General features: G+C 37.7%; 1 protein-coding gene and 1 pseudogene across 1 annotated transcript; both read right to left on the bottom strand.

The window, feature by feature from the left end:
- Window positions 1-1,644: 1,644 nt before the first annotated feature.
- Window positions 1,645-3,773, bottom strand: LOC133066937 (olfactory receptor 8B8-like; annotated as a pseudogene).
- A 6,241-nt stretch (window positions 3,774-10,014) lies between these two features.
- Window positions 10,015-10,941, bottom strand: LOC133066926 (olfactory receptor 8B3-like). The gene has a single exon (XM_061158296.1). The coding sequence runs from the start codon at window positions 10,939-10,941 to the stop codon at window positions 10,015-10,017; it is 927 nt and encodes a 308-aa protein (XP_061014279.1).
- Window positions 10,942-12,683: the final 1,742 nt, after the last annotated feature.

Raw genomic sequence — 12,683 nt, 5'->3', positions numbered from 1 at the left:
CTCCAATCCCCTCTTCCTTCCCTCTGGATACAATCTGTTTATTCTCTGTATCTGTAAGAGCAGAGCTTCTGCTTACCTGTGTTGTTACTTTTTTTCTGTTTTGTAGATTCCAAATATAAGTGAAATCATAAGTGAAATCAGTATTTGTCTTTCTCTATCTGACTTATTTCTCTTTACATTCTGTAAGTTCATTTATGTTGTCTCAAATAGCAAAATTTCATTCTTATGTATAAGAAATATTCCATTGTATAAATATACACCACATCTCCTTTATCCATTCATCTATTATATCATTGGGCCTTTAGGCAAATGTATCTTGGCCATTATAAATAATGATGCAGTGAACTTCAGGGTATGTGTATATTTTGATTAGTGATTTTGTTTCCTTTAGGTAAATACTCAGGAGTGGAGTGGTTGGACTCTACAGTAGTTCTATTTTTATTTGAGGAAACTTCACACTGTTTTCCATTGTGTTTACATGCTGCCAGTGGCGCATAAGGAGTCCCTTTTCTCCACATTGTCAGTAACAGATTTCACTTGTTGTCTTTTTGTTTGCCATTCTGACAGTAGTGAGGTATCTCCTTGGATTTGATTTGCATTTTTCTGAAGATTAGTAAAGTTGAACATTGTTTCATGGGTCTGGTAGTCATCCATATGTCTTTGAAAAAATACACCTCTGCCCATTTTTAATTGGGTTGTTTGTTTTCCAGATGCTGAGTAATACAGGTTATTTGTATATTTTGGATATTAGCCTGTTATCAGACATATTGTTTGCAAATATCTTCTCCCATTCAGTAGACTGATTTTTCATTTTGCTAAGTTTCTTGTGCTGCACAATGTCTTATCAGTTTAATGCAGTACCTTTTGCTTAATTTTGTTTTTGTTTCTTAGGCTGAGGAGACACATCCAAAAAACTTTTTTGATACTGATGTAAACTTTTCTGATACCCACCCTGAGAGAAAGTCATATACTACCCAAAGACGAAGGCAACTTTCAAATTAGGGTATTTTCTCCTTTCCATGTTTACTGAAACAGAAACGATGACATAAAGTAGAAGTCAAGTACCACTCTCAACTTAGTTCTCCCATCCAGGTAATATATTTTAACAATATGCTATGTGCAGGACTGGATGTGTAAACTAAGAAAAAATTTTCCATAATCATAATGCATAATGTTTAGAGAACTAAGGTTGTTTATACTTAACCAACTTTATGGAACCTTCCATCTCAGGCATTTAAGGAGATACATTCTTGCTCAAAGAAAACTGAAAAGATGGGAAGAGAAAATATTGTCTGATTCATATTTCCAATAGAAAGTAGCAGATAAGACATTCCCAATGATTCTATTTCACTCTAATGTTCCCCGATTTCATTAACTATAGAGCAGTTTTAAATTTTCAGAGGGTTAAAAAAACGTTCAAACAGAAAAAAACAAGAGGTATCACATTTTTCTAAATAGTATTAATAAATGGGAGATGGGGAAACAGCTGCAAGAAAAATCTGGCTCAACACAAAGTGGAAATCAAGAGAGAGATGACTCAGATTTCCTTCTGTCTGGTTAAAAAAAAATATTTCAATAAAGTTATTATGATTAAACACAGAAATTTCTGCCCTGTGACCAGCTGCACAGAGATACTCTATCTATTCAAAATTTTCTCCTACTCAGAGTTTTTCTCAGAGCAGCTTTCATATCTCTATTTCTCAAGCTGTAGATCAAGGGGTTCATCATGGCAACCACATTGGTGTAAAAGAGAGAAGAGACTTTTCTTTCATCCATAGACCCAGAAAATGAAGGTTTGAGATACATAAATATACATGATCCAAAGAAGAGAGAAACAGCAATGATGTGGGGGCAGCAGGTACTGAAAGCTTTGGCTTGCCCTCCATGGAGCTGAAATGGGAGATGTTGAAGAGGATGAGACCGTAAGAGACAAAAATGATGAGACTGGGCACAATGATTTTGATGCCCACCTCAATGAAAAATGCCAGATCAATAATGTGCATACTTGTGCAGGAGAGCTTGAGCAGAGGAAAGATATCCCAGAAATAATGGTTGATGGGTATTGCTCACAGAAGTTCAGTCTCAACATGCATTCAATGTGACCAATGGCACCAGAAAATGCCATCAAGTAGGAAGCAAGCATAAGGTTGGAACACACTTTAGGGGACATGGCAGCATTATACAAGAGTGGATTACAGATGGCCACATAGCGGTCATAGGCCATTGATGTCAGCACATAAATTTCAGAAATGGTGAAAAACTTGAAAAAGTAGAGCTGTATCATGGATCCCATATAAGAAATAATATTCTTCTTTGATATAAAGTTAATCAGCATTCTAGGTGAAAACACAGAAGAATAGCAGAAGTCTATGAAAAACTTCTGGATGTTCAATTTGGATTTAGAAAAGGAAGAGGAATCAGAGAACAAGTTTCCAACATCTGCTGGATTGTTGAAAAAGCAAGAGAGTTCCAGAAAAACATCTACATTTGCTTTATGGACTATGCCAAAGACTTGGTGTGGATCACAAAAAACTGTGGAAAATTCTTAAAGAGATGGGAATACCAGACCACTGACCTGCCTCCTGAGAAATCTCTATGTAGGTCAAGAAGCAACATTTAGCACTGGACATGGAGCAACAGACTGGTTCCAAATAGGGAAAGAAGTACGTCAAGGCTGTATATTGTCATCCTGTTTATTTAACTTATATGCAGAGAACATCATGAGAAACACTGGGCTGGATGAAGGACAAGCTGGAATCAAGATTGCTGGGAGAAATATCAATAACATCAGATACGCCGATGACACCACCCTTATGGCAGAAAGCAAAGAAGAACTAAAGACCTCTTGATGAAAGTGAAAGAGAAGAGTGAAAAAGTTGGCTTAAAACGCAACATTCAGAAAACTAAGATCATGGCATGTGGTCCCATCACTTCATGTCGAATAGATGGGAAAACAGTGGAAACAGTGAGAGACTTTATTTTTGGGGGGCTCCAAAATCACTGCAGATGGTGACTGCAGCCATGAAAGTAAAAGACACTTGTTCCTTGAAAGAAAAACTAGGACCAACCTAGACAGCATGTTTAAAAAGTGGAGACACTACTTTAACAACAAAGGTCCAACTAGTCAAAACTATGGTTTTTCCAGTAGTCATGTATGGATGTGAGAGTTGGACTACAAAGAAACCTGAGTGCCGAAGAACTGATGTTTTTGAAATGTGGTGTTGGAGATGACTCTTGAGAGTCCCTTGGACAGCAAGATCAAACCAGTCTCTCTTAAAGGAAATCAGTCCTGAATATTCATTGGAAGGACTGATGCTGAAGCTGAAGCTCCAATACTTTGGCCACCTGATGCAAAGAACCAACTCATTGGAAAAGACCCTGATGCTAGGAAAGATTGAGTGCAGGAGGAGAATTTGATGACAGAGGTTGAGATGGTTGGATGGTATCACCAACTCAATGGACATGACTTTGAGTAGGCTCCAGGAGTTGGTGATGGACAGGGTAGCCTGGCGTGCTGCAGTCCATGGGTTTGCAAGAATTAGGCATGACTGAGTGACTGAACTGAGCTGATGAAAGACAAATTAAAGAGGAAAAAGCACATGGGGGTGTGTAGGTATGAATTCAGTGCAATTAGGATTTTCAGTCCCAAATTTCCCAGCACAGTGACCATGTACATTCCTAGGAAAAGGAAGAAAAAGGGTGCTGGAATTCTGGATGGTCTGTTAATCCAACAGAATGAGTTCAGTCACAAAAGAGACATTTCCAGAAGCCATTCTTCTCCTAGGGAATCTGTGTATAGAGCAGGAAAGTGTTTCATTAGAGGACAACTCAGCTCTTCCCACAGTGTCTCATCCTACAGAAGAGTAGTTTTGCTGTTGTTGAGTTGCTAAGTCATGACCAACTCTTTTGCAAATCCGTGGACTATAACCCACAAGGCTCCTCTGTCCATGGGATTTCCCAGGCAAGAATACTGGAGTCGGTTGCCACTTCCTTCTTCAAGGGATTTTCCCAACCCAGGTAATGAACCTGTGTCTCCTGCATTAGCAGACAGATTCTTACTGCTGAGCCACCAGGGAAGTCCAGCGCTAAAGAGTACACACAGTGTGGATTCTTGACACTATCTCAAATTAGTCCAATATAATCTGCCTTTACCTTTATCACAATACTGTGATGTGGACTTGCCCTTAATTAGAGCTTTTATAAGCTAAATATAGCAAAGGATATCACGAACAGACTACAGAGGGAAGGCCAGTGCTACCATATGCAAATATACCTGATGGAGAAACCAAGGGAGAAGAGGGGTGGATTAGGACACTGTTGTTCTACTTTCATCTCAACATTTCTTCATTCAGTGACCCTAGCAACCTGGCACTGGTTTCTAATACACTTTAGACTTCACGTGGTCAGAACCAAAAACTCTGTTTCTAATCCAGGATGATAGTCTATGAGAATTAAGTAACTTCCCTTGTCACAAAGTAAAAGCCGTAGAGGTGAAAGAGTGAGTTTTATCCTCTTAGAGGAAACTTTCTGACTGATATGTTTTGAGCCCACTAATGTCTTGGAACATTCTCTGATCCCTCTCCCAACAGATTCCCTGGGTTCACTTGAGTCTCAGAACTACACAAAATGAGAAAGAATAGGCATATATTAAGTTCCTCAAATTTCACCTCAAAACAAGGAATAAGTATTGTAAATTGAATTAGATATGTAAGTTGAATTCAGAAACTCACCCTTCTTAGTTCAGAAAACCACAGAGCTGGTTCCCTTATCATTGATTGTCACTCTTGGTATTGAAGACATTTCAGATTCTTGACGCTTGATTTCTTTGATTCTAAGAGGAGATAGCCTAGACGTTTGCCTAGGGAAAGTTTATGATCTGGTGTAATTTCTGATTATATGAAGTCCTTTCAAGAAGTAGAAAGATAAACAAAGCCTTTAATCGCAGACTTGCTAGTAATTAGACACAGAAGACTTAATGTGAGTATAATAATGTAATGCTCTTGGTTAAAAACTGGGTAGAAGCTTTCTAAGTCTCTTCCCTGGGGTATACATTATGCATATATATAGAAATTATATATATATATGGAACAAGGAAATTATAGATCCCTGTGTGTGATCTGCTTTAGTTCTTATGGACCAACTCTTTGACTCATTTTTGCTTTACTCTGGGGACTGTGCATCCCTCAGGTAGATCCAAAGTGAATTCCCATCTCTTCATTATCTTCACCTCTGAAGGGAAAGCTAGGCAAGTGCTTCATACCCTCTCTATGCCCATTTCCATAGTGGACATATTTCTATAAGTGTCCTACTTCCAGGTCTCTTTATTTCTTTATCTGAAATTTTTAAAATGCTGCAATGTTCAAGTTTTGCAATAATTAGTTACATATTATACACATAAGCATCCTAACTTGATTCCCCTCCTTTTAGTGGGGTCCAAACAGACACACAGAGCTTCCATTGCTAATGAGATGTAATAATTAAGTTGATTCCTTAAGCCATTTTCAAATGCAAACTTTAGAAGTGCTAATTCCATCTGTTCTAAAAGTAACAATATTCTTCTGAATGAAAACTACCACAGCGTGAAAAATCAATCTCTGCTAACTCTCCCTGTGAATTAAGGGAGAGCGTTACTTGTCTCTGAGTAGGTCCTTGTCAGAGAATGGGGATTTTATCACTCAGAAATGTTTTGGAAGCATTTTTAAATGCTTTCAAGATAGTCTAAGTAACCAGTGGGAATTTTTGACTTGGATAGGATTTGAAATAATTAAAAATAAATTGCTTTAGGGAATTTCCTAAATGAGGGCTCTTAAGAAAAATTCTAAAAATCAGATTAAGATCCTTGAAATATTTGCCCAGCATTTTATTTTTTTTTAAATTTATTTTAGTTATTATTATTATTTTTTACTTAGTAGTATGCTTTTTATTAATTTTTTTCATTTATTTTTATTAGTTGGAGGTTAATTGCTTCACCACATTGCAGTGGGTTTTGTCATACATTGACATGAATCAGCCATGGAGTTACATGTATTCTCCATCCCGATCCCCCCTCTCACCTCCCTCTCCACCCGACTCCTCTGGGTCTTCCCAGTGCACCAGGCCCGAGCACTTGTCTCATGCATCCCACCTGGGCTGGTGATCTGTTTCACTATAGATAATATACATGCTGTTCTCTCGAAACATCCCACCCTCGCCTTCTCCCACAGAGTCCAAAATTCTGTTCTGTACATCTGTGTCTCTTTTTCTGTTTTGCATATAGGGTTATCATTACCATCTTTCTAAATTCCATATATATGTGTTAGTATGCTGTAATGTTCTTTATCTTTCTGGCTTACTTCACTCTGTATAATGGGCTCCAGTTTCATCCACCTCATTAGAACTGATTCAAATGAATTCTTTTTAATGGCTGAGTAATATTCCATGGTGTATATGTACCACAGCTTCCTCATCCATTCGTCTGTTGTTGGGCATCTAGGTTGCTTCCATGTCCTGGCTATTATAAACAGTGCTGCGATGAACATTGGGGTGCATGTGTCTCTTTCAGATCTGGTTTCCTCAGTGTGTATGCCCAGAAGTGGGATTGCTGGGTCATATGGCAGTTCTATTTCCAGTTTTTTAAGAAATCTCCACACTGTTCTCCATAGCGGCTGTACTAGTTTGCATTCCCACCAACAGTGTAAGAGGGTTCCCTTTTCTCCACACCCTCTCCAGCATTTATTGCTTATAGACTTTTGGATAGCAGCCATCCTGACTGGCGTGTAATGGTACCTCATTGAGGTTTTGATTTGCATTTCTCTGATGATGAGTGATGTTGAGCATCTTTTCATGTGTTTGTTAGCCATCTGTGTGTCTTCTTTGGAGAAATGTTTGTTTAGTTCTTTGGCCCATTTTTTGATTGGGTCATTTATTTTTCTGGAGTTGAGCTGCAGGAGTTGCTTGTATATTTTTGAGATTAATCCTTTGATGCTTCATTTGCTATTATTTTCTCCCAATCTGAGGGCTGTCTTTTCACCTTGCTTATAGTTTCCTTTGTAGTGCAAAAGCTTTTAAGTTTCATTAGGTCCCATTTGTTTAGTTTTGCTTTTATTTCCAATATTCTGGGAGGTGGGTCATAGAGGATCCTGCTGTGATTTATGTCGGGGAGTGTTTTGCCTATGTTCTCCTCCAGGAGTTTTATAGTTTCTGGTCTTACATTTACAAAATGGATCTTTAATCCATTTTGAGTTTATTTTTGTGTATGGTGTTAGAAAGTGTTCTAGTTTCATTCTTTTACAAGTGGTTGACCAGTTTTCCCAGCACCACTTTTTAAAGAGATTTTCTTTTTTCCATTGTATATCCTTGGCTCCTTTGTCAAAGATAAGGTGTCCCTAGGTTCGTGGATTTATCTCTGGGCTTTCTATTCTGTTCCATTGATCTATATTTCTGTCTTTGTGCCAGTACCATACTGTCTTGATGACTGTGGCTTTGTAGTAGAGTCTGAAGTCAGGCAGGTTGATTTCTCCAGTTCCATTCTTCTTTCTCAAGATTCCTTTGGCTATTCGAGGTTTTTTTGTATTTCCATACAAATTGTGAAATTATTTGTTCTAGTTCTGTGAAAAATACCGTTGGTAGCTTGATAGGGATTGCATTGAATCTATAGATTGCTTTGTTGCCCAACATTTTTAATTGCAGAAAACTTTATAATACTATGGGAGAAGAAATTGGTAATTATTTTACAGTCTACTTTCACCTCCTCTTACCTCATTCTGAGGAGACTGAGTTCTTTGGAGGAGTGTTAGTAGGTAAGGAAAACTTTCAAATTCATTCTATGAGGCCACCAAGACCTGCTACCAAAGCTAGACAAAGATACCACAAAAAAAGAAAATTATAGGCCAATATTATTGATGAAAAATGATGCAAAAATCCTCAACAAAATCCTAACAATCTGAATCCAACAATACTTTAAAAAGGTCATACACCATAATCAAGTGGGATTCACCCCAGGGATGCAAGGATTTTTCAATATATGCAAATCAATCAATGTCATACACTACACCAACAAATTGAAGAATAAAATCAATATGATCATCTCATTAGATGCACAATAAATTTTTGACAAATTCAGGACCGTTTATGATAAAAAAACTCTCCAGAAAGTGGGTATGAAGCATACATACCTCAACATAATAAAGGCCATATGCAACAAACCTATGGCAACCCACTCCAGTATTCCTGCCTGGAAAATTTCATGGACAGAGGAGTCAGCAGGCTACAGTCCACTGGGTCACAAAGAGTAGGACACAACTGAGCAACTGTGTGCAGAGTCACTTAAACATTTTAGAGTAACCATTTCCCCGTATTTTTTCAAAAGGAATGTAATCCAACATCCTAAAAGATAGTCATAACTTGAGCTAGTTTTCAAATATTTCTTTCAAATTATCATTCTCTAACAGCAGTTTGATGCTTTTATACCTTAAAATCCATGAGGAAGTAGCCAACAAAAGCAGAAGTGATTTAGTTCTGCCCATGTCACATGCAGTGATGGAGGTTAATGGGTTTAATTTTTTAATTATCAAATAAGTTTTCATCCTACCCATAGAAATCCTGTGATCTCCTTCGTATTTCTAGGTTTTCATAAAAAAGAGGAGAATCATAAAAAAGAGGCTTTTACTTTCAAAAATTTATTTCCTGGATTCCTTACCCTTAATTTGAGTTTTAATCACTAATAATTATTTTCTCTTCTGAAAAAAGTCCTCTAACTTTCTCCTCACTTGGAACCACAACTTTTCTACCCTCATTTCAAAAAACACTACTATTGATTAGTTGCTGTGTATCATAAGTTTATGAAAGCTTTATGGACTAAATAGTTAATGTACTGGACGCAATAGGTAAAAACACTTGTTTAAATGCAATTCCTAAGCCTCATGAGAACTCCCAACAAAAACCTCTTATTTATTGGCAATGTGGCTTGTTAAACCTTGGGCTCAGGACAGGATTCTGGACTCCTTAATCTCCCAAAGCCCTGTTCCTTGAATTACAAACACTTGCAGGTTTTCCACTTATTTTTCTTATTTTTATTTTTTTGGAAGAAATAACATTCTTACTTAAGCCAGTCATCTCCCCAATATTCATATTCATAAGACCTCACATTTCCCAACAACAACAAGAACAAAAACAAGAAAAATAAACCATTTTCATAAAAACAGGTAAAAAATAACCATCCTGAGAAAAATTCATGCACCATCCAGGGACAAAACACAGTCAAATTTCAAATGAGAATATTTTCTTCTGTGCCATGTTTACTGAAACAAAAATAATGAGATGAAGTATAAGCAAAGTATACTGAGATTAGTAGACTTTAAATCATAAAATTGAATTGTCTAGATGTTTTCATTAGAAGATATACAACTGTAAATAAAGCAATAACTGCCCTGAGCTATACTTTTCCATCCAGGCAGTATGTGTTAACAATCTGTTATGTGAAGGGCTGGTTGTATAAAAGTAAGAAAATTCTTTGTCAAGAAAGCAGAATGTGTATTGTTAACAAAAGCAAAATTGTTTATACTTAACAATTTTGTTAAGTATTTATGTAACAATCATTATGTAACCTTATATCTCAGGGATTAAATGAAATATATTCTTGCTCAAGGAAGACATTGTGTGATTCATGCTACCGATGGCAAGTTGTGGATAAGATATCCACGAAGACATCATGTTAATCTCAAGTTCCCTGATTTGACCACCAGTAGACCTGTCTTTTATTTCTACAGGGAAAAACATTCCAACTGAAAGAAAAAACAGATTTAATAAATTTTTTGAATAAAATTAATAAAGGGGAGAAAGTGAGGAAAGGAAATAGTGCTAGTGGGTAAGAACAAAGAGACCTATTCTAAAAAAAAGTGGAAGTAAATTGAGAGATGACTCAGATATCCTGCCACATAGTGAAAAAGAATAAAGAATACTGTCAATAAAATTACTACGATTAAGCACAAAAACTTCCTGCCTTTGATCAACTGCACAGAGATAGTCTATTCAAAATTATCTCCTGCTCAGAGTTTTTCTCAGAGCAGTTTTCACATCTTTATTTCTCAAGCTATAGATCAAGGGGTTCATCATGGCAACCACATTGGTATAAAAGACAGAAGAGACTTTTTCCTCATCCATAGACCCAGCAGAAGATGGTTTGAGATACATAAATGCACATGATCCAAAGAACAGAGAAATAGCAATGATGTGGGAAATGCAGGTGCTTAGGGCTTTGGACCTGCCCTCTGTGGACCTGATTTGGAGGATGTTGGTGAGGATGAGACCGTAAGAGACAAAGATTTTGAAACTGGGCACAATGATGTTGATGCCCACCACAATGAAAACTACAAGCTCATTGACATAGGTACTTGTGCAGGAGAGCTGGAGCAGAGGGTGGACATCACAGAAATAATGGTTAATAGTGTTTGCATCACAGAAGGTCAGTCTCAGCATGCATCCAGTGTGAGCCATGGCACCAGAAAATGCCATCAAGTAGGAAGCAAGCATAAAGCTGGAACACACTTTAGGGGACATGGCAGCATGATACAAGAGTGGCTTACAGATGGCCACATAGCAGTCATAGGCCATTGAAATCAGCACATAGATTTCAGAAATGACAAAAAAACAGAAGAAGTAGAGCTGAGTCATGCACCCCATGTAAGAGATAATATTCTTCTTTGATATGAAGTTAATCAGCATTTTGGGTGTAAACACAGAAGAATAACAGAGATCTATGAAGGACAAGTTAAAGAGGAAAAAGTACATGGGGGTGTGCAGGTGTGAATTCAGTGCAATTAGGATTATCAATCCCAAATTTCCCAATACAGTGACCATATACATTCCTAGAAACAGGAAGAATAGAGGGAGTTGGAGATCGGGTTGGTCTGTTAATCCTAACAGAATAAATTTAGTCACAAAGGAGTAATTTCCAGGAGCCATTCTTCTCTAAGGGAATCTGTGAACACAGGAGAAAGGGTTCCATTAGAGAACAACTCGGCTCTTCCACAGTATCACATCCTACAAAAGAGCACTGTTGTTTTTCTTTTTTAGTCAGTAAGTTTTATCCAATTCTCTTGGGATCTCATAGACTGCAGCAAGCCAGGCTCCACTTTCCATGGAATCTCCAGGCAAGAATATTGGAGTGGGTAGCCATGCTCTCCTCCAGGGGATCTTCCCAACCCAGGGATTGTTCCCTGTTCTCCAGCACTGCATGCAGATTCTTTTCTGACTAAGCCACCAGAGATGCCTTTATTAGAGCTGTTATAGGCTAACTATAGAAAAGTACATCACAAACAGAGGGAAGCCCAGTCCTGCCTAATGCAAGCATACCTGCTGGAAAATCCAAGGGGAAGAGGGATCAATTAGGATACCATTGTTCTATTATCATCTCAACTTTTCCTCATTCACTTGAACTCTTCCTTCACCAGGATTACTGGAGGCAGTGACCCTAACAACAGCCTGGTGATTTCTTCTAATGCAGGTTAGACCTGATGTGGTAGAAGCCAAGAGCATTGTTCTAAACCAAGATGAAGGAACCAGAATCTATGAGAAATACGTTACTCCCCTTGTCACAGAGCAAAAGCCATACAGGAGGAGAGAATTACACCTACTTAGAGGAAACTTCCTGACTTATATGTCATTTGTGCCCCCTCATGTCTCTGAACATGTTCTGATCCCTCTCCAACAGATGCTTCCACTAGTTTCATTTCATTCACAGAACTGGACAACATGAGAAAGTGTGGGAGTGTATCAGGTCCCTGGACTTTCCTCTCAAAAAGGGGAATCATTACTAAAAACTGAATTCAAAAATGCACCCTCCTTAGTTCAGAAAACCTCAAGATTGGCTCCCTTATCAGTTATCTTTACCCAGTTGATACTGGAGATGCAACTTCCAGTTCCTAAGTCTTGATTTCTTTGATTTTCTGATGAGACAGCATCAACACATGCCCTCGAAATCTCTGTGAACTACTGTGATCTCTGATAATCGTCTCGAGTCCTTTCATGCAGTATAGAAAAATTAAGCCTTTTGTTTTCACACTTGCTACTTGATTGGACACAGAAGATTTAATGTGGGTGTAGTGATGTAATGTATTTGGTTAAAAACAGGCTAGATGCTTGCTGAGTTTTTCCCCAGGGAGTAGATTAGATGAATACAGGGAATAAGAAGATTATTGATCCCTCTTCATGATCTGTCTTTAGTTCCTTATGGACTCACTCTTTTACTCATCTTTCACTTTGCTTTAGGGATTGTACATCCCTCAGGTGGATCAAAGTATATTCCCAATCTCATCATCTTTACCTCTGAAGGGAAAGTTACTATTTGCTTCATTCTCTCTTTATGCCCATTTACTAAGTGGACATATTTTCTGCAAGAGTCCTAATTCCAGAGTTCTTTATTTCTTTGTCTAAAATATTTCAAATGTTGAAGTAACTCATTTCTGCTGTTCTCTCTCAGGATATTTCTGAAATTATTGGTAATGTTGTATATCCTTTCTAGAGTTTATGCTCTTAATATATACCTGAAATTTCTACCTGATTCTCCTGCTGGGTCATTTTCTGTAACACTTCATTAGCTGAAGTTACCAATCTTTTCTCATCATAGAAAAGAGCAGGGGCCTATGGAATTAGAGAGAGTGTTGTGAATCTTGCCTACCTTCTTCCACCCTTACTAAGTACAACAC

This window comes from Dama dama, chromosome 2 (assembly GCF_033118175.1).
Source record: "Dama dama isolate Ldn47 chromosome 2, ASM3311817v1, whole genome shotgun sequence".
Lineage (NCBI taxonomy): Eukaryota > Metazoa > Chordata > Mammalia > Artiodactyla > Cervidae > Dama > Dama dama.
This window is presented reverse-complemented; position numbering and strand designations above follow the sequence as displayed.